We start from the raw sequence: 20546 nt of genomic DNA on the forward strand, positions 1-20546 counted from the left end.
AATTATTTGAATTTTTATCAACCTATGCCTTAATTTTTTAGTGCTTTCTAATAACTAAGTTCATCTACCACATGTTCCATGTTATTCTAGAATCTAAGTTTCTGCACAATAGTCTGTGGACGTTTTTGTACACTTACACATTTCCATATCATGCTATCCTACGAAGACCTTGGATTCATATGATGCACACAGCTAATAAAAAGTTTCTTCGACTAACAAGGTGCGTTATGCGCTTTCACACATCACTGCTCCAAAACGGTAGTACGCAATGACTAACATGCCTGTTAGTCGCACGTTTTACACCATCAATTTTGCAATGAACAAGCAACGATTAACTAACACAACGCTAACACGCTGTACAATAGGTGCTCCCACTCCAAAGCGGACCTTTCGTACAATGTGTTAGCGATAGGTTACTCAATCGCAGCTGTTAATTGCAAAATCGACAGTGTAAAACGCTCTACTAACCCCCGTGTTAGTAAATATGTACTTCATTTCTGAACCAGAATACACGCACACGCGACTAACACCCGTGTTAGTCAATCCGTATTGTCTTTTTGGAGCCAAGATAGACGCATTCGGCCGCAACTCCAAAACAAATTTTTTTTTTGTTATTTTAGACTATTTATGTAATAAATAGTAAATCATATTAAAATAAGAAGACCAAAAAACTTGTGTAAAATTATCTACAAATTTATATGGATATTTCTACATATTGATTTGAATCATTTGAAGATAATTTGAATATTAGTATTATGCTATATATTTTATGTATATTGTTGTCTTAGAATGAGTGGTATTAGATCTTAGATCTACAAGCTTGTCAACCTAATTGGGTACTGTAGCGTCGTAAATTGTACGCACTTGCTAGGGTGGTACAATTTCACACCTAGTTTAGCACCCGCCTTGGCGCATTTTGCATTTTGCATTGCATTTCCCCTTTAGCACTTAATTAATTAAATTAATTAGGTCTAAGGTCCTATTTTATCATCTCCCATATCATAAAGTTGGGCCCTTTCATTAAAGTGTGCCCCTTTCATTTTATTCTTCCAATACATCATTTAATCAAAAACCCTAATTAGGTCCTATTTTGAACTTGGGGGCTTGATTTCGGGGGTCAAAACATCTCGAAATCACCTGTAACTTCGGGATTCTCTCTAAAATCATCATATCTGACGGCCCTGAAAATTTGGTGAAAAGTTGTCGGGACCATGGCGCCCATGCAACATGGTCCCGGACATTTTTCCCGAATTTTTGGGAGCACGATCCAATCATAAAATAAAGCTTAACCCCAAGAAATTGGCGGGATATTCAATCTCTAGGTCGGCCAAAATACGAATTTACGACCTAGGGTTTCATACATAAAAGCTCTCTTTCCTCATTTGAAGGGATCCGATTTTTGGTTTCCAGGAACTTCATAGGCAGCGAAAGAGCAAATCTTTGAAGACTTCAACAACATTCAACATCACTCTATCAAGCATCTATCAAATTCATTCATTCATCCATTTAGGGCTTGGAAGACATTGAAGAACAATAGGAGATTACCGACTGAAGATTGGCTTGTACTCCTCCCTTGAGGGTTGGGTATGATTTCATATTGTTTTCATGTCCTTACATAAGCTTTGATATATCATTTATTCATGCTTTAGATCACATTGCATCTTGATTTAGAGCATTTGCATCATCATTTACAAGCAATTAGGGTTTACTTTCTAGGTTGCTCTAGTTTGCTTTCTTGCATTTTGGACCTTGCACACACACTAGGTCTGCACACACAATACATTTTACAAAACAACTTGGCTATTCGTGGAGGTGGAAATCACCGAAGCGGGGGTTTGACTAAGGCAAAACCCTATATAGCCGCCCCTTCCCCTTTTCAGATATTATTGCAGGTTTCGGGACTCGGACGACGCCGCAGGTTGCAGATCCGGAAGAAGCAGACTGAGACCGGCCTTCCCACCAAATTTCAGAGAAAAAGACCAGGACAGGGGCGTGGGGCGCCCTAGTCCTGCCAGGACAGGGGCGCTGGGCGCCCTGGTCCCTTCTGGGCACCCTGGTCCCTACTGGGCGCCCTGGTCCCTGGGACAGGGGCACTGGGCGCCCTGGTCCGACAGCATTTTCAGCATTTTTGACAGCTTTTTCCAAAGTGCAAAAACAGCAGTTTCCGGAGCAGTTTCAGGGGCAGAATCAGGACAGTGGCGCCCGCGCCCCCGTCCCGAACATTTTCAGTCAGATTTTAACTCCGGGTACGCACCTGCATTCTTATTTCATCCTTGTATTTACAGCTTTCCATCATTTAAGTTCAATTCTGTAATCTTGTTATTAGTTCATACTTGCACTTTGGGGTTAGGGATTGAACTTGCATCATTTGATCTTCCAATTTCAACAAGGGAATAGAAATCCTAATAGATATCCCATGGCTCTCTCTTTCACAAAAAGAAGTAGCCAATTGTGCGATATCTCTAGGCTCTTTCGTATTCCGTAATGTGTGTCAAAAGGTAGGATTAGGGCATGTTAACCTAGTCTCGCTTTTTCCCCTACACAGGTACATATAATTGTTAATCATGGAAGGACTAACACACGTGTTAGTCAATCCGTACGACGGAGTCTGCATGGTCGCGGTTATTGCGTGACTAACATGTGTGCGACTATTCTAGTAAATCCTTACTGTGGTTTTGGAGCCAGAATAGATGAGTGCACATCTCAGGAAGCATAATGAGAAAAGGTGCCCTCTTATGGATGGAAGAAGTTCCTGCTTAATTATGGAAGTAAAAATTATAAATAATGGAAAGTTACACTATCGGGATAAGTAACCCCGATAAAAGCATGCAACAAATACTAGCTATTGATCGACGTATCATATACTGATAACAATGCATGGAAATCTAAGGTCGAACCTATCGGCATCACTCTCGCCGATTAAATTAAGAAGTCAATAACGATTATATCAGAGAAGCATATACCGATAAGGCTCATCGGTATAGTGAACATAAGCGACAAAAGCATAAAATTGTCTTGCCAATAACCGATGAGGCTATCGGTAAGACTTATACCGATGTTAGTCCACTCGTAAGTTTTCCTTTTAAAAAATATATTCCAATTTGCGGGTTGTCTTTTTGTGCCTTTTGTTCTATCGAGTCATTTGTTCTCTTTGGACTTGAATCGTTGAACTCTTTTTCAAAAGGTTCAAAGGTTCAAGGTTCAAGGTTCAAAGCGTAGTGTTAAAAAAGAAAAAGTCAGTTGTTCCGATCTTCGTCACCAAAACTTCAAATGCGTTCACTTGGTCTTCGGTCATTTAAGTTTTGAACCCATTGAACCTCATGTTCAAGTGGTTCAAGGTTCAAGGTTCAATAATGCCTTTTTAATGGGTCGCGACAATGTGTTGTTATATGACAAGCACAAGTCTTTCTTTTTATGTTAAGTTGATATGCGGTCTTGAACCTTGAACCAAATTTCAAGCGGTTCAAGTGGTTCAAGGTTCACTTTAATTATTCCTTTTTCTTTGTCGCTCGTTCCCGGTGTTGTTTATGTGTCGACTGTTACTATTTTATTGCTTAAATGAACTTGAACCATTGAACCTCGTGTTCAAGTGGTTCAAGGTCCATAAGTTCTTTTCAAACTAATCCGAAAAGCTTTTTGGTGGAAATGAAAGCGGCGCGACAAGAAGGAATATTCCCTTATTAGACTTTTTGAAATTCTAAATGTGGAAAGTAATCATGAAAATATCAAATTTCTTATGTGGAAGTGATGGCTAATTAAGAAGGTGTCAGGGTTGTCATTTCACCATTACTTCGCATGCTTGAAGTAAATCATGATGAAGCGTGTGCAACCCTATTGATATTTGCCCGTCTGATTAAAGGAAGATGTATGAGTTTATTTCCGTATTTAGGAAGGTCACAGTTGCCTGATTTCAATTAATTGGAGGCGCCGAAGGTAAATCCAGCTTTGTTCTCCAGAAGAGTTTCCAGTTTTCATGGTGTTATCGGGTAAGTTCAGTTGTCTTCCCCTATGTTGTGTTTCTTTGTGCACTGAAGTTTTATCAGTATTGAAAAAGGGAAGGTCTGAAAATTGTTGGGGTAGCGTATTGTATTGTTGTTAGAATTTCTTGGTTAAGGAAATAGATAGTTAGAATGAGGCATGTGCTGCCAAAGCTTGACCGAACCTCATGTTTAGTGAGTATCTTGCTGGAAATGGAAGACACCTCATTAGTTCATGTAGATTTGGGAAATTTCCTTGCAAAGACTAAGAATCCTCAGGCTGGGTCGCTAATGGAGAAGATAGTTAAGAGTGGTCTTGTGGAAGCTGCTGCATTTCCATTAGGTGCCGTGTCCAGATTTAGTGTTGGCTTGCATGAACATATATGATTCTGAGAACAGATGTATCAGAACTAGTGATGGGGAAGTGTTAGTCCATATTAATAGGGAAACAGTGATGGTGAAAATGGGTATTCCGCATAAAGAGGAGTATGAGGATTGGACCATTGGAAATTCATACGCCTATTTCTCGGAGAAGAAGAGCAAGTACATAAGTGTAATTGGAAGAAACTGGCTCTTGAGGGTTCAGAAAGGAGGGTCCCGACTACCCAAACCCTTAACCAGAGAACACCTCATCACTGAGGTGCGGGACATTGTTGTGCTTTTAAACAGAGTAAAGGGGAATTCACATTCCTTCTATTGGGAAGATTGGATGTACTTTTTTGTCCAAGTGGTTCTATCTGGCGACAGATTTCTGGATTGGTCTCAGGTAATTGCGGAGAGGCTGCACAAAGGGCTAAGCAACTTTGTGGGTATGAGTGGGTTTTACATGTCTTCTTACCTGTTTTATATTTTAGCTTGCACAAAGGATTGGCTTGGATTACCCAATGAACCTTGGATTGATGGAATGAGGGTTTATGATTTTTACCCTTTGTTGCAACAACAAAGATATGTTGAACAAATTGACAAATGGAATGGAGTCTTTGCGGGAAGACTGACCTTTGAAATCTAGGGTGATGCCAACAAGAGGATGTTCGCAGAGGCTATAGAGCTAGTGAGTATTTATGGAAGCTTCTTTATCTAGTTTCCACAGTTCACTTACATACGGGGTAGGTGGTTTTGAAGGCCAACCATTCAAATTGCCTAGGTACGCCTTTGATAGCTTCATACTTACAGAGGTGAGCAGGCAGCTAGCCCATATAGATAAAAGACTAGGGGCAAAGGGAGAATCTGGGGTGGTTTTTCCCGTTGAGCTTGGGTATTACAGTTGCAAATCGGTATCAGATGCTTTGAATCTAGAACTGGAGTTCAAAAGGATGAATCTACAGCCATATGTAGCCAGGCGAAGATTTGACAGCAAAGGTTATGCAAGGGAGAACCTTAACATAGACAGTTATTTCTACCATGAACCCCAGATAGAAGATTATTGGGAAAATTGCAAGGATGAGCATGAAGTGAGAAAGAGGCTGTGGTCAAGATTCACTTTGCAGCAGATAGTTGTCTTGAGGCTCCTAATTAATACATCAGGTGTATTGGAAGATACAGAGGAAGATGTTCTGGACCCTGAGTTTGGTACTGAGATTGAAGGGAAACCGATTCCAGAAATTGACTGGAACAAAAAAGAAGATGATAACATTCAAATAAGGACCTTCAATGTTGTCAGGAGAACAGAGAGATGGCTGAGGAAACTGAAATTCAAGGAGGGTCCTTCCATGTCACCACACGAATCAGGAAGTGATTCACACATCCTGGTTCAATCTCCTATTTTTACCACTAATAAAATTGTTGATATTGCAGGTGTCTCAAAGCCCGTTGTAGAGAAAATACAACCAAGAAGGTCAGGAAGGTCGCCATCCAGTCTTACAGCTGCCCGAGTAACCCAGTCAAGAAGCAAGAAGAAGAGTAGAGAGCCTGTTCTGCAATGGGTCATAGTGGATTTAGACCCCAGTGAAGAGCCTGAACAAATAATGAACTCACAGGATCAAAGTGAACCTGGGATACAAGAAATGGATACAAATGAAGGGGTAGGAACTCAACAGGATCCCATGAATGCCCTGGTCATCGTTACCTCTCTAGATACACAGGTCACCCCGCCACCTAAAGGATCTACCAATGCTCCGAGATGGCTAGAAGCCGCCATTGGAAAGAAAAGGAGTGTGGTGCCGATCACCATCCCATTGGAGGACATGGTCAGTAAATGCTTAGGAAAAGCATTAAAGCCCAAAAAGCTCAAAATACAAGCAATGCTCGATGTGGATGACACAACAAGACATTGGACAGCTGAAGTGGCCAAGCCTATTCTTGGGAGAGATGCAAATAAGGCCACAAAGGAAGATTTTACTATGGAGAAAATAGATTTGGGAGTCGCATCAAGAGCCGTGGATGTAAAACATTTGGAATCTTCTACAAAGAGGATAATCTCCAGGACTTGGAAAGATGAAAAAGACGAGAGAAATGAAACAAATGGTCGCACAAATGACAGAGTACATCAATGTTGTTCATAATCCAAATCCTCAGCCATTGTCACAGATACCAGTTTCGTTTGATCCTAAGTCCCCAACAAACCAAAAGATGTTTGATCAAGTTCAAAGGAATAGGGTAGTGACAAAGATGTTCAACAAATGGCTGGATCTAATAATTCAACAAGGATCAAAATATATTACTAATCTGGTCAAGGTTTATAAAGATGCAGAACCTGTGAGTAAAGAACTTGAGCTGGAGACAGTCGCCTGGGAAAAGGAAAGGGTCAAGTGGGTAGCGGTTCTCGCACAAATGAATGATGTTCAGAAGTATGGATTGATGAAGTTCTTAGCTGAGAAACCAGTAGAGAACCTAGATGATAATGTGCTATATGTGTCAAAGAAAAAGGTGGAATGGCGCAACTCAATCATTGGGCAGGGTCATGAAGAATCTACTAAGCTACTTAGGGGACTGACTGATTTGATTGACACTATACATAAGGACCTTAAATGTATTGATATCCAACTCATGAAGGAGGGAGCTAAGGTGATTGAGGAAGTTGCAGACATGATCAAAGTCTTTCAAGATAGAGTTCATTCCATTCAGACCACTAAATCTTTGACTATCGATGATTTTTCGAAAGTAGCAAGGATTGAATCAATGCTCATTGTCTGTTTAGATCACTTGGAGGTTCACAAGGCAAGGGCCACGTAGGTGAATATGGACAAGGAAGTGTGGAAGCAAAGGATCATACACATTGGCCGACCCTATTTCCAAGTTATCCTGAACTTTTCGACTGCACACCTTGAATGACGAGGATCTGTGACAAAACAGGACAAGCCCGTAACTTCCTCAGTTGCGGAAGATGCTACTTAGTTATGCTACAATGAAATGCCGACCTTTCAATGACTATTAGTTTAGCTTTCTTTTGTTTTATCTGAACAGTTTCTTTCACTAAGGTGAAAATAAATGTTATTTGTTAGTTATGTAAAAAGTATGGCCTGGTGGCTATTTAAGCTGAAAAGCTTGCTTTTGAATAGGTTCTGAAATTGTGATTTTGGAAACAATAGAAGAGTTTTTGATACGAATTGTGGAAAATGAAGTAATGACTGATTATTAATGGAATGATGGGACATCTTTGGATCTGTGCATTTTGAGATTCTTAATTCTTCTTAGGTTGTTATGTGGGCATAATTTAATCTGATAATCAGTTATCTCTGCATTTTCTTTTTGTTCATATTTATTATAGATTGTTGGATGAGTCGCATGTTGTTAATCAACTTGATCCCCCTTGCCCTGTGAGGCATGAGAGAGTCTTGATTAAACTGCTAGTTTCTCGTGTTGAGTTCCCATTTTGTTTTGAATGTATGCAATAAATGTATGCTAATCAGAGTCTGTGAACTCTTCTTTGAGCAATTTCTCAGAAAAATTTAGGTGTTTATTTGTGCGGATGGATAAATGCTAAAGCCTTTTCAATACTTTCTGGTTAAAAGTGTTATAAAAAGAAATCAATTGTACAGTGAATTCATTGTAAATCATATGAGGAGCTGTCCTCTAATGCAGAGGTTGAATTATCATTAATTCTTCCAATTGTTGGTATTTTTGTTTCTTTCTAAAAAAGTAAAACGGAATCACATTTTGCTTAAGAAGATAATAATTAAAATTTCAAGGAGGAGACAAATCTGTTAACCAACAACCGAAAAGCGCAATAGTGGAAATGTCACCAAATATGAAGGTTGTAGCGAAAAGAAAGTCCGAATAGTTTCACCTAGAAATGACAGACCAAATAGACGTGAGCCCCAACGTTTGAAACAACGAGTTCAGTCCATGTCATTTTCTGTAGGTCCGACAGCTGCACCAAATTAACATGATATGCATGTATGTTGATGCATGTTGTCGGTACGACAGATCACTTTGGAACCCATAATAGACGCGTCCAATTCAAAAATCCTAAGACATTATTAGGATTGTTCCGTTCCGCAGCGGATTTTTTCACGGTTTTAAAAAGTAAAAGAAAAAGAGTGAGTGAGTATTCCAATTTCCTCTGCTCTCGTGACTGGCTTTCTCACTGAACACGTAACCGACATAATCAACAAGAGTAACGTCATCTCAGGATTATTCTTATATATTTGGGAATTTTTAATGTTCTCTGCAGATTTCCTTGCACGCAGTGGGATATAATTTAATTGTATATTTGTTTGTACCGAATGTAAATAGATCTAGTTAGAAGAAGAGAGAAGGTCTGTGCGTAGGTGGACTGGTCTGCTTACATTATAAGCATTGTTTATCATCCGAATGACATCGGAATCATTTTTTTGGGTTGGGAGAAATTGAATTTTGGGTTCAGAGTTGGGTCAAATGAGCATGTCTGCAACACGCTCTGAAGAGCATTTGGATTTAAGTGCAACAGAAAATAATGATGTTATTTGGAGTAGAGATGTGGGGATTTCTATGAGAGAAAATGGAAATGGGTATCCCATCAAGCGCTTTCACTCGAATGGATTGGACCTCCACCAAGAAGCGCAAAAAGTCAGTGGTGTTGTTAAGGGGGGCGGGCTTCATGGGTCTGGCAGAAAGAGTGGTAGTTCGTGGCTTTGTAGCGTTCTGATTTGTATTGTGATTATGTGCTTCTTGACCCAGTCTCTGCTGCAAGACACTCTGACGACATTTATGGGACCAATTGAATCTTCTCGCCCAGGTTATAGTCATGAGGTTGAGGTTGACTTTTCTCAATCTCTGGAAAATGCCAACAATGTGAATTTGTCTGCTCTGGCAAATCCTGCTTATTTTGGAGATAACATCAAGTTCATGCCTTAAAGAATTTGGGAGGTGGCAGAAATCTATAAAACAGGCACGGAGAGCCCCATGTCCATCCAATCAAGCATCCTCGTCTTGCAATTGTAAGTATATTGAGCTCATAAGTACTTTCCGTTTTGGCTTGTTTATGGTAAGCAATTTGTTTGGAGAACTACCATACATTGCATAAATTACACGCGATTGATAGCGTTATTGTTCTAACGAGCAAAAAGTTCAAACTGTAGAAATTAGATAAAACAAGATAATGCTATTGATGCAATAAGTAAGAAAATCTAATATTAGATTTGGGGAAGATCAACATGGATCAAACAAATATAATGCTAAATCGAGGTTGCTGGCTAGCTCTAGGCCAGAGTTGTATGGACTACAGTTGTAACTAGTCACCACTTCTGTCAATTTGACGTATTGCCATTGTTAGATTGTTGTGGCATTTATAATTAGACCAAAAACAAAAAACACAAGCATTTGATCTTAAAATAGAAAGGATGATCTTTAATTTTCAGGTCCCTAAAATAGACCGAATGAAGCCCAAAAAGCATGAGTTGGCAAAGTCGAGTAGCATTAGCCTAATAGCCCATGCCGACATTCCACAAGGAAGTTACTGCAGTGGGATTGGATACCTCAACTTAACTCACAGTGATTTGTCTACATGGCATCTGACTACACAACCAAAGGGACCTACTTACCCACAAAACTGTCAGGCAATTTTCAAAGGCCCAAAAAATTGATCTATATTGAGGACTTCGGACTGGACTTTAATGAAATTTAAATGCTGATTGAGGACAATGCTGCAAGCTATGTTTGCTGGTACAGATGTCATCGGTGAGTGATGAAATGCAGCAGGTTTCTGGTGTATTGTTGTCACATGGCAGTTCCATGTAAATGGAACCAATAACCCCACTGGAACTGGATAATTATTTCTTCACTGTGAAACTAGACCAAACCTGCTTCGTTTGCTGAACAGAGCTATTAGAAGGTTTCTGTAGATTTATTTTTGCTTCAAGCCTTCTCATAACGAGAAAATGATTGTCCTTGTACTCATTCCGTGAGAGACACTCAAGGCAATCCAATTTTCTTTGCCAAGTATACCGGGACAACTCTTCCTGTCATGTCTACTTCTCTCTGCCTATCATGTGCTTTAAACAGGTACGACCTTTTGGGAGACATGGTGCCCTATTTCAGCATTGGATGTCTGGAGATCAACCAGTAGTAGCACCTGTCCTTGTCCTAGGATAATTTGTTCAGTCAGTCTCTCTCAGCCAATTCATTCTCCTGTAACTTCACTAGACCATGCACTGGCTCTTTATGATGCTTGACAAGGATGGTGGCCCTTCTTCTGCTTCTGTCTCTGATGTAGATCAGAGCCTTCTTGTTCGGGCTCCCTCTTCTTGGATCCGTTGGTAGTTTTTTTTGTTGAGGGACGTTCTCATTTGCAGAACTATCTCTTACAACATGGCTTATATAGATAATGGCTTATGTCATGTTGACCTGTTTCATATCACCCTCTTTTCATTATGTTTTTTTTAATTGATTTCCAGTTGAGTTCTATATACTTTAATTTTAGCTGTTGGTGTTCCTTTCAGCACTCATGATTAGCTTTTGGAACTTACTGTACTTTGGAGTTAAATTTATTTATATTGGTTATCTTTGAACATTATTATATCTTTCTTTCAATTTTGTAGTACTAACATAAATATCTTAGAAATTAGTTTGGTTTTATTACTTATCACATAGCAGAATGGTTTCTTGCCTTGACTAACTTATATGTTTGCTTGTCAGGTATGCTCTGATCTTTCAAGAAGCCCTGGCCTTCTTTTTTTGTTTACTGTTGAAACCAGTCTACAAGCTCTTGGATATGACCTAGAGGTATGGTTGCACTAAGAGATATCGATTCACTTCTTTAATTGAAAGAACAAAAAGTAACTGTAGAGCAAAGGTAGCATTAATCCTGGTCTAAGAAATAAAAAATAATGCAGCCATTCGCATATACAGATCAATTTCTCATGTCTAGAAACAACATGATAGTTGATAAGAAATGGTTTTGCTGTTTTTAGAAACAACATAACAGTTAATAAGACATGGTTTTGCTGCTTTTGGAAACAATGAGCATAAGAGGGGTCTTCTTTGGTGAAATGAAAACAGAAAACCTATACTGATTTGAAGCTCTCCTCATCCAGAGGCAATGAGAACAATTACAGTACTAAATTATTAAACAAATTTCATTTGTAGTTATTTTCACTTGAAGATGGGCCAATGCATGCTGTCTGGGAGAATTTGAGAACGTCTGTTAATATCCTGCAAGGTGGTTCAGAACAAGAACTCAAAGTAGACTGGTTAAGGTAAGCTGAAAAGGAATCTTTAATATTTTTAAGTTTCTTTTGATCTTCTGATGAAACCCTATTATTGGGATAGGAAACAAAAAACATTTTCATAATTTTTTTTTTGAAAAGGTTATATATAATCTTGTTCTCAGCCTTCCCTTGGAATTTGGCCATTGGTTTTCCAAACTGGCATAGCACACAGTTGATTTTTTATATAGAGAAATTCATCTAATATCTATATTTGTTCATGTGGACACTATATATGTACCATTTGATATTTGTTCCTTAGTTCTCTTCTACCTTCTCATTTTAAATAACTAGAATAGTATGTAGATTTTTGTAAACAAATGAACATTTTGAAAGAGGTAGAAACTGCAATGCTTCAAGGCTAATAATCTTACAGAAACCCCATACAAATTAAATTTCCATCTATGATTCTGATAGTGATAGTTTGGCAGTTCTTACACTTGTAATCTGTTCTCAAGTCTCTTCGAAGTGCTTTCCATGGCACTGTTGTGACCATTTCACACATCGCCCCATTGCAAATGGGGACCCCCTCTTTTTGCTTGTTTTTCGCTCGTTTTTTGCTTTCGTTTTTAGGGTTTTGTTAGTTTGTTAGTTGTTTGGATTTAGGGTCAAGCCTTAGGGTTTTAATTACTGTCTTTTCAGGCCAAAATCCAGTCGTTTTTTGAGAGCTTTCGAGCTTCCTTTCTAGGATGCAAATTTTGAATGCAATGAATTCGCCAAAATGGTCTAATTTTCAATTGGAATGTTGACGCAGAGCTTAAATTTGTCTAAGTATTGAAAGTGAATGTGAATTTTTGTCCGATTGAATATTTTGACCAAATTTTGACTTTTTTGATTTTTGATCCTGGGCATTGGAATTGATTTGTTTTCACCTCGTGAAGTGTTAAAATGTGAAAAATCATGTTATTTTGGCCTGTAGGAGCAAAATCGCTCCTGTCCCTCAGTGAAGGACGGGAGCTCATTTTCAAATATTTCATCATCCCTGCAGAGTCCAGACAAATTTCAAGTTCGAAGTGATGGGGAACGACGAGATCTTTCCATTGAATATAAATTGAAGATTTTCATGAGCACAGAAATGCCTCCAGGAGGAAAATCGCTCCTGTCCCTCAGTGAAGGACCGGAGCTACAAATCAAATTTCGCCTTGTCCTTGCAAGATTTCGATGACTCAACAATTTGAAAGGGTCCGAAGGAAGATGCTTTGCCAAATGAATATAATTTGAGATGCAAAAACGAAGGAGAATGACCTATATTGACCAAATCGCTCCTGTCCCTCTCCAAGGGACCAGGGCGAGGTACCTTGTAGCTCTCGTCCCTCTCCCAGGGACCAAAGCGATTTCCTTCATTAGACAGAATCCAGGCAAATGTCAAGGCAAGTTTACGTTCAAAAACAAGGGAAAACATGAGATGGACGCATTGAATATAAATTGAAGATTTTTGGGACGTCCATAACAGTGCTAAATGCCTAGTTCGCTCCTGTCCCTCAGGAAGGGACCAGAGCGATTTTTGATATAATTGATTTTCTTGCAAAGTTACAAACAATGTCAAGGCATGAACGAATGGAGTGAAGAAAGACGAATCCGTTGAATATAGACTTGGAACCTGGCAAAGTGAGATGAAGGCCACAAGGGAAGGATCGCTCCTGTCCCTCTCCAAGGGACCAAGGCGATACAATGGTGATGTTACTTCCTATGCAAGTTCAAGGTCGATACAAGTCAAGACAAGGTGGCGAGGGACACTTCAAGACGTCTTTAGCAAGCACAAACATTAAAAGGTCGTCACAATGATGAAATTCACATTCTAAGACCTAAATCGCTCCTGTCCCTCAGGAAGGGACCTGGGCGATGTTGGATATATTGGCCATTTTATGCAAGATTTACGTAAGATCAAGGGTTCGCAACGTCTTAGAGGGTCCATGGATAGATAGAAAGGTGATGCATGAAGATTTCAAACGTAAAGTAATCACCAAAATGAACATATGGACCATATCGCTCCTGTCCCTCTCCAAGGGACCAGGGCGATTTGCTTTGGATTCCTCGTTTTGTTCCAAGTGCGTGCTAAGTTAAAGATTCACAAGGTTATGCAAGGTCCAAGGCATCGTATGAAGATAATTCGCAAGGGTTTTCAACGTCCAAACATCGCCAAACAATGTAAAAGCCTCACATCGCTCCTGTCCTTTGGACAAGGACCAGAGCGATCTTATCAAAAGCACGCGTATTCCTTCAAGATCAAAGCTAGGCGAGGATAAGCAAGGCAAGGGACGACGTTTGAAGGGCATCACAACGAGGATCGAAGTTGGAAGTTGCCAAGGTCAAGGAAAAAACGTGGATCGCTCCTGTCCCTCTCCAAGGGACAAGGGCGATGATCCCTTTAATACGTCCAAACACATAATGAAGACAAATGGAATAAGCGCAAAAGGAATGAGCATAGATGTTATTCGCTAACAATGAAAGATCGAGGAGCAAAGATGCATATTGAACGTGGAAATTTGGAGATCGCTCCTGTCCCTCTCCAAGGGACAAGGGCAATGAACACTCAAAAGGCATTTAAGTACGCATGCAAGATGATCAAATTCGAAGGATTCATCATGATGATCGATTTTCAACGTGAAGATGAAGGAGTTGGACGTAAGAAATGCAAAACCAAGACCAAACTCATGGATCGCTCCTGTCCCTCTCCAAGGGACCAGAGCGATGAGGTACGTCCCTTCCTTTTTCCAATTTTTGGCGCCAAATAAACAAATTTAAATTTCCTTAAATGCTAAATCGATTAAAAAATTGAAAATCCATTTTTATTTAGCATTTAATATGGCGTTATCTTTTATTAATTATTTTTTGCCTTTATTAAAAATCGAAATTCTCATTTAAAAAAAAAACGCAAGGCATTAATAATTAATTATTTAATTAATATAAAAATCGATTTGAAGCGCCCAATTAAGCAAGTCGGCCTTGTTATTTTATTGCAAATCATTTAAAAAATGGTTTTATTAAGCAAGTCGGCCTAAGGGGTGAAAGGATGAGCGCGCTATATATGAAGGGTGAGAGATTTCATTTTCACATAATCATTTTTACCTTTCTTCATGCGAATTGAGAAGAGGCGAATATAGTGCGAAGTGTGTTCAAAGGTGGTGCGAATTTCATTCATCCAAAGGGTGGCGCTTTATACATCAAGGGTGGTGCGAATTTGAAGACCACACCAAATGCGAGCTTGAGGATACATTAAGGCGAATTTGCTAAAGACTTGGAGGATTTGTTTGAGCGATTTGTCAAGGACAAATTTGAAGATCATTTAAGACCACGTCTAAGGCGATACTTGAAGATCACATTCTCTCCAGAGGTGGCGAAGTCGATTTTGAGGAGACCACATTGAAGATTATTTTATACCTCAATTTTTGCCTAGGCGAATTTTGTTTTTGCATTCTAGAGTTAGCTCTCTATCGAGGTATGGCGATTTAATTATTATTGCTTTATTCATTCATCGTCGTATTTCAAATTTTGAAATTTTGAATTTTGAATCTCTTAGCTCAATCGTTGTTTAGGAAATGATAACTCTAAAGACTTATCATAAGGTTTCCTAAAAACTTTATCTCTCTAATCAACGTTATTTATTGCAAAATCGAGTTCTTATAATGAAATGTTGTGTAGGTATGGCGACCCCAAAGGCGGGAGCATCCACCAGCCGCTCGGCTCTCATGAAAGAAGATCAGAAGACCGAAGAAGTGGAGACCAAGATCGTGTCGAAGTGGAGCAACATTGGAGATACAAGCTTGGGGAACTTTAGCACGAAGAAGTTTCAAGAGGTCCCTTACATCGGCAAGCCATCACCTGTCGCCCGGAGAATAATAGAGAGTGGCATCATTAAGGCGGCCGGTTTTCCTCCAGCTATTCAGTGCCACGAGTTGATGATCGAGTGTGCCCGTCACTACAATCCACAGTCCAGGACAATTGTGTCCAACGAGGGAAACACTTTGGCGTACCTTTCAGAGGAAGCCATAAGTGAAGCTTTCCATCTTCCAGAGCACAGGGACATGATATACAAGAGCATTGAAGGAGCCAGATCAATGTACGATGATGATCCAGATGCTTGCCTAAGCATAATTAACAAGAACTGGCTACTTAAGAGTCGTCCCCGTCTGAGCAAAGTACCGAACACACCGCACAGGATTGATTTCCAGGAGGAATACAGAGATTTGATTACCATGCTCAACAGAGTCACAGGAGCACCTCATGCCTTCTATTTTGAGAAATGGATGTTTTACTTCATCCAGGTGATTGTTCAAGGAAAGGGTACAATACATTGGGCTAGGATAATTAGCCATTGCTTAGACGTACAGTTGAGGAGACTCAGGGCTACTAAGTCCTTCCACATGAGTTCATACGTCATCTATGCCTTAATCAGGAGCGTTGAGTACGCAGGACTACCTCATAGAGGAGTGATTGGAAGAGGACCCGGCGAGGTCAGAGTTTGTGAATCCTATACTTACTTGCATCATCCGCCAGGGAAAAACTACAAGTTAGTCAATGATACTTTCACGATGAACATCACAAGGACGTTGCAAGGAGGGATTCACAACAGATTATCTCAGGATGCCCAGGAGTTCATCAAGAGGTACGGTGCTTGGTTCATTCAGTTTCCCAAGTTCACTTACATTAGAGTGCATGGATGTCCTTTACCTCCATACATGTTGCCGAGGTACCCGACAGACAGAATTGTGTTACTTGAAGTAACAAGGCAGTTGGCAGCATATGTGAAGGCATTCAGACACAAACATCAGAATGGAGTCCAGGTACCTATTATTTTGGGTAATTCAGTTGAGGTATGTCCTAATGTCTTAGCCTTGGATGACGCAGAGAAGGAGTTAGCCTTGTATTCTTTTTCATCTTTTGCTTGGAGAGAGAGCTTTGATCCATATGGACATTTAGAGGAGACGGTCGGTAGAAGATTTAGACATGAGCACCAAATTGAAGATTTTATGATAAACCTCCTAGATGATCTTGAAGTGAAACGTAAGATACATTCTAGATTGCCTTTGGATTTCATCAGGAAATGTAGGATTTACAGAGTGGCCGACCAAGCTGAGGACAACGGCAGGCACATCCAATCTTCATATGATAGAGAAAGCAAAACAATAAGTTTGAATTGGAATGAGCCCGAGGCCGTGGATTTAGATGATTTGATGGCACCAGTCTTGTCTTGTACTCGCAGATGGGTAGACGTTCAGCATCAGAAGTTGAGAGAGCAAGGCATAGCTATGTCTTTTACTTTGGAAGAAAAGCCAGCCGAAGGTGGAGCAAGTGTTAGTGAAGGCAATCCTAATCCTAGGAATTCAGGTGAAGGTAACCTTCGATGTGCCAGTGAGGGCAATCTCCATTCGAGAGGTTCGAAGAGAAAGGAAAGATCAGAGAAGAAAGAGTCTTCCAAGAAAAAGCAAGGTGCCAACAAAGATCAAACGCCGGGTACTTCTTCCAGACCAGAGGATAGAACAGTTCGAGTGGAAGAGTCCATGGAGTCGATGGTACAGAATGACAGGCAGGAGAAAGGACAGGCACAGCATGTTTCGTCAGATGGATCTCTTCAAGACTATGATTTAGATAATGATAATGAAGTAACATCTCCTCCCAGACAAGAAGAAATAGTACATAAAGAAATTCAAGTTCAAGAGACAAGATCAAATATTCCAGATTGGTTGAAGGAAAGATTAACCAAGGTGATCGTAATTGAGGACGAGGACAATGCAATTGATTTAGAGAGCCTTGTTGGACGTTCACATGTGATAACAGAGAAGAAGAAGGCTACAAAGATGTCCAAGATGATTCGAGATGAGACTGGATCTAGAAAACTGCAGATAGCTACACCGGCAGCAGATAAATATGAAGGTGAGATCCTAGCAGAAGACTATCATATACAAACTATTGAGTTAGGACCATCCACTGCAGAGCAGACAATGGATGATGCTACCGACACATTTGAGGCATTAAAGGACAAGCTTAGAGAAGAAGTGGAAAAGAATAGAAAGCTTGAGAGAGAGGTCGGTGCATGGAGGACATACTTCAGTCACATCAATGAACCTTTGGGACGTCAGGATCCAGTTAGATCACCAGTGCAGGCATTGCCCCTTCAATCGATCAATGAAGCAGAAAGATTCAGGAACCTGGTCCAGCGTACATGTAGTTGGATGGATAGATCTTATACAGTGGCCATAGAGTTTGTTACAAGGATGTCGAAGATCATTCATCAGGCTATCCAAGTTCTTGAGATAATCCACAGATTGATGGCAACAGTAGCTGCATTTGCCCATACCAAGGACGTTGTCATCCCTGTCTTGAAAGTAATAAGACATACATCCAGAAGAATTTTAGCGCAGGAGAGGATCTTGGAAGGTGATTCTCACAGTTTGTTTCAGTGGTCAACCTTACTCCATATAAAGAGTGTTCTCTTCGAGGACATTAGTGTTAGATGTGGTCAAGTTGAGGAGGTGATCAATCCGATCCAGGACAGAGTATTTGAGGTACTTCGTACCATTCTTGGCAGAAGGATCGAGGTCGAGACAGATGTGGATATACAAGAATTTGAGGATAGAATCAAGATCATCTTTCGCAAGGACGCAGATGTTACAGATGAGCAGTATGATCAGATGTATGCCACCATGCTCCTGATTGATAGAACAAAGGAACTTGAACCTACTTGGGACGCAGCTCTTCTAGATGCATTCGATCAGGTCATCCACTTAGAAGAGAGTATCAAGAATCTTCCCGAGATTCCAATCACAGAAATCGAAGGAATTGTGACAAAATTCATTGCATATGCTAAGAAAGAGAATTGGAAAGGGAATAAGATTCTAGATGAAAGGTTGTTAGAGATGACATGACATCTTATTTCTCATTGGTTGATACCTCCTAGATTTTTGTGCCAAATTTAATATTTGGCTATGTATTTAATATTGTTCAGTAAAAAGGAGGTCATTTGTAACAAACCCTAATTAGGGTTTAGGTGTCATGATCTTGTCCGTTGATTTACTTTCAATCTGGACCTTTCATTGTAACTGGGGATGCTATTTATACCCCCATTTTTCATTTCAAATAGAATATAGTCGAATAGTCAGATAAGAGTGAAATAGAGAGATTAGTGTTAGAAGCGATTTTTATTTAGTAGCAAGATTGAGTCTTGAAGAGAGAAATTCAAGCAATTGTTGTATATGATGACTTGGAAATCAATAAAATATTGAAGTTATGGTGTTTTGTTGCAAATTTCTTAAGTTATCTTCATGGTTGTTGGATGTACTTGAATCACACTCAATCAAAGTAGTTTGTTAATTTGAAAGACTAAGTGTGGGATTTGATATTTGGTAGGATTCGCAATCCAAACCACTAGCTTCTTGCTGATTGTAGGAACGCCTTGCGTGGTCGACTGGAGAACATTTTGAGTCCTTAACCTTCAAGCATTTTCGTATCCAGGATATGTACCTTCGTAGTAGTGTCCTTGGTCTTTGATGCATTGAATATCATTATTACCTTAGAAGATCGCACTAATTTCAATTAAGTTGTTATCTTATGGCAAAATTGAAGTTGGTTGAGTCTTGCCAAATCTCGTCCATGCTAAGTCATTCATAGGGTTAGGCTAGATTAGACCTCTTAAAACCCTATCCTTTTGCTATTTTTTTTTGAAAGCTCTTTTAGTTTAGTAGAATCTTCGAGCCTTTGGAATCCGTAAGACGCCTTGGAGGAAACAGCAAATCACATCATACCACTAAAAAAGCTTGTCCACACGTGGAGACCCCACTAAAAGAACCTTGGAGTCCATCTAACTGATCCTTTTTGCAGATCTTCAGCAGTTAGAGACTATTTTCTCAAGAGAGGATAAGATACCTATTGGTATTTTATTCTGTGTATGATTGTGTATAAAATACACGTCAACAGGCACCATGCCCTTAGTACATATAAAATGATTTCTCTTAATATCTTAATACTTATTTGTTAATACTTTGCAAAATTGTCTTCCATCATCTTTACTCTCTTTGAAAGGCCAGGGAATCTTGTTTTCTTGACCTAACAAGCTCTTCCATTGAAAAATTTGAGAATCATGTCAAAGTCAAGCAAAGGTGTGATTTTTGTGCACTTCTTTTGTCATTGCGTTTTGAACAGCATAGTTGTATCTGAAAAAGGTTTCTAGTTAGTTTGACACAAAATTGTTTGTCGCCACTTCTAGGGGCTCTATATTGCATAGCATTAGACCTACTATACCAGGTCACAAAGTAAGAAAACAAGCAAGTTTATCGTGTTCTCAAGTTATTCTGGCGTTTTAAATGTCAGACATAGAATAATAACAATTATCTTTCTTTGTTAGTATAACTTTCTGTATTTTCATGTTTATTAATTCCAGGTCATCATGGAGGAGTGAAAAAGTTCTTATAATTTCTAAAATCATTAAGTCGCCTGATAAACATTGTTTTATTTTTTTCTGATGCAGTTTTGATGGTGTGTTCGTGAACAGTCTTGACGCTAAAATTTTTGTTAGTAGGTGGGAGTCCTTATCTAGCATCTACTCTAGATAACTTCTTTCTCTTTTACCTGATGATAATCTTTGCAAAAAAAATATTCTTTCACCATACCTTGTAGTGGGAAGTAATTAATTTTATATATTTTCAAAGAAAATAACTTTAGTTTCTATTTACAGTCTTAGGCTGGAACCTTTTAATGCAGTGCCTCTGATATGGGCCATTTATGAGAATGAACTCGGTATACACCTTAAGGAGTATGCATCTAGTCAACAGATGGAAATACTGAATGATTGGAAGGAAACCTTTCGTCGTGCTGATGTGGTTGTATTTGATGATTATACCAAGCCGGTAGCTTGACAGGCCTCTCTACCACTGAATTTGGTTTGGTGAAAATAGTTGAAATTATAAGTTAAGCAAATTAACTTTGGGATGGATGTTTGGGGTGATGTTTT

At 39.5% G+C, this 20546-nt stretch overlaps 1 protein-coding gene across 1 annotated transcript in view; it reads left to right on the forward strand.

The window, feature by feature from the left end:
• The first annotated feature begins 9280 nt into the window (after positions 1-9280).
• The window catches only part of LOC131031533 (uncharacterized), a 70291-nt gene continuing 59025 nt past the window's right edge, over positions 9281-20546 (forward strand). The window contains exons 1-5 of the mRNA XM_059213131.1: positions 9281-9334; positions 11031-11117; positions 11481-11590; positions 20064-20114; positions 20271-20442. Coding sequence (XP_059069114.1) covers positions 11505-11590; positions 20064-20114; positions 20271-20442 — 309 coding nt within the window. The 5' untranslated portion in view covers positions 9281-9334; positions 11031-11117; positions 11481-11504. The remainder of the gene's footprint in view (positions 9335-11030; positions 11118-11480; positions 11591-20063; positions 20115-20270; positions 20443-20546) is intronic.

The sequence above is a fragment of the Cryptomeria japonica genome, chromosome 10 (assembly GCF_030272615.1).
Source record: "Cryptomeria japonica chromosome 10, Sugi_1.0, whole genome shotgun sequence".
In the NCBI taxonomy this organism is placed as follows: Eukaryota; Viridiplantae; Streptophyta; class Pinopsida; order Cupressales; family Cupressaceae; genus Cryptomeria; species Cryptomeria japonica.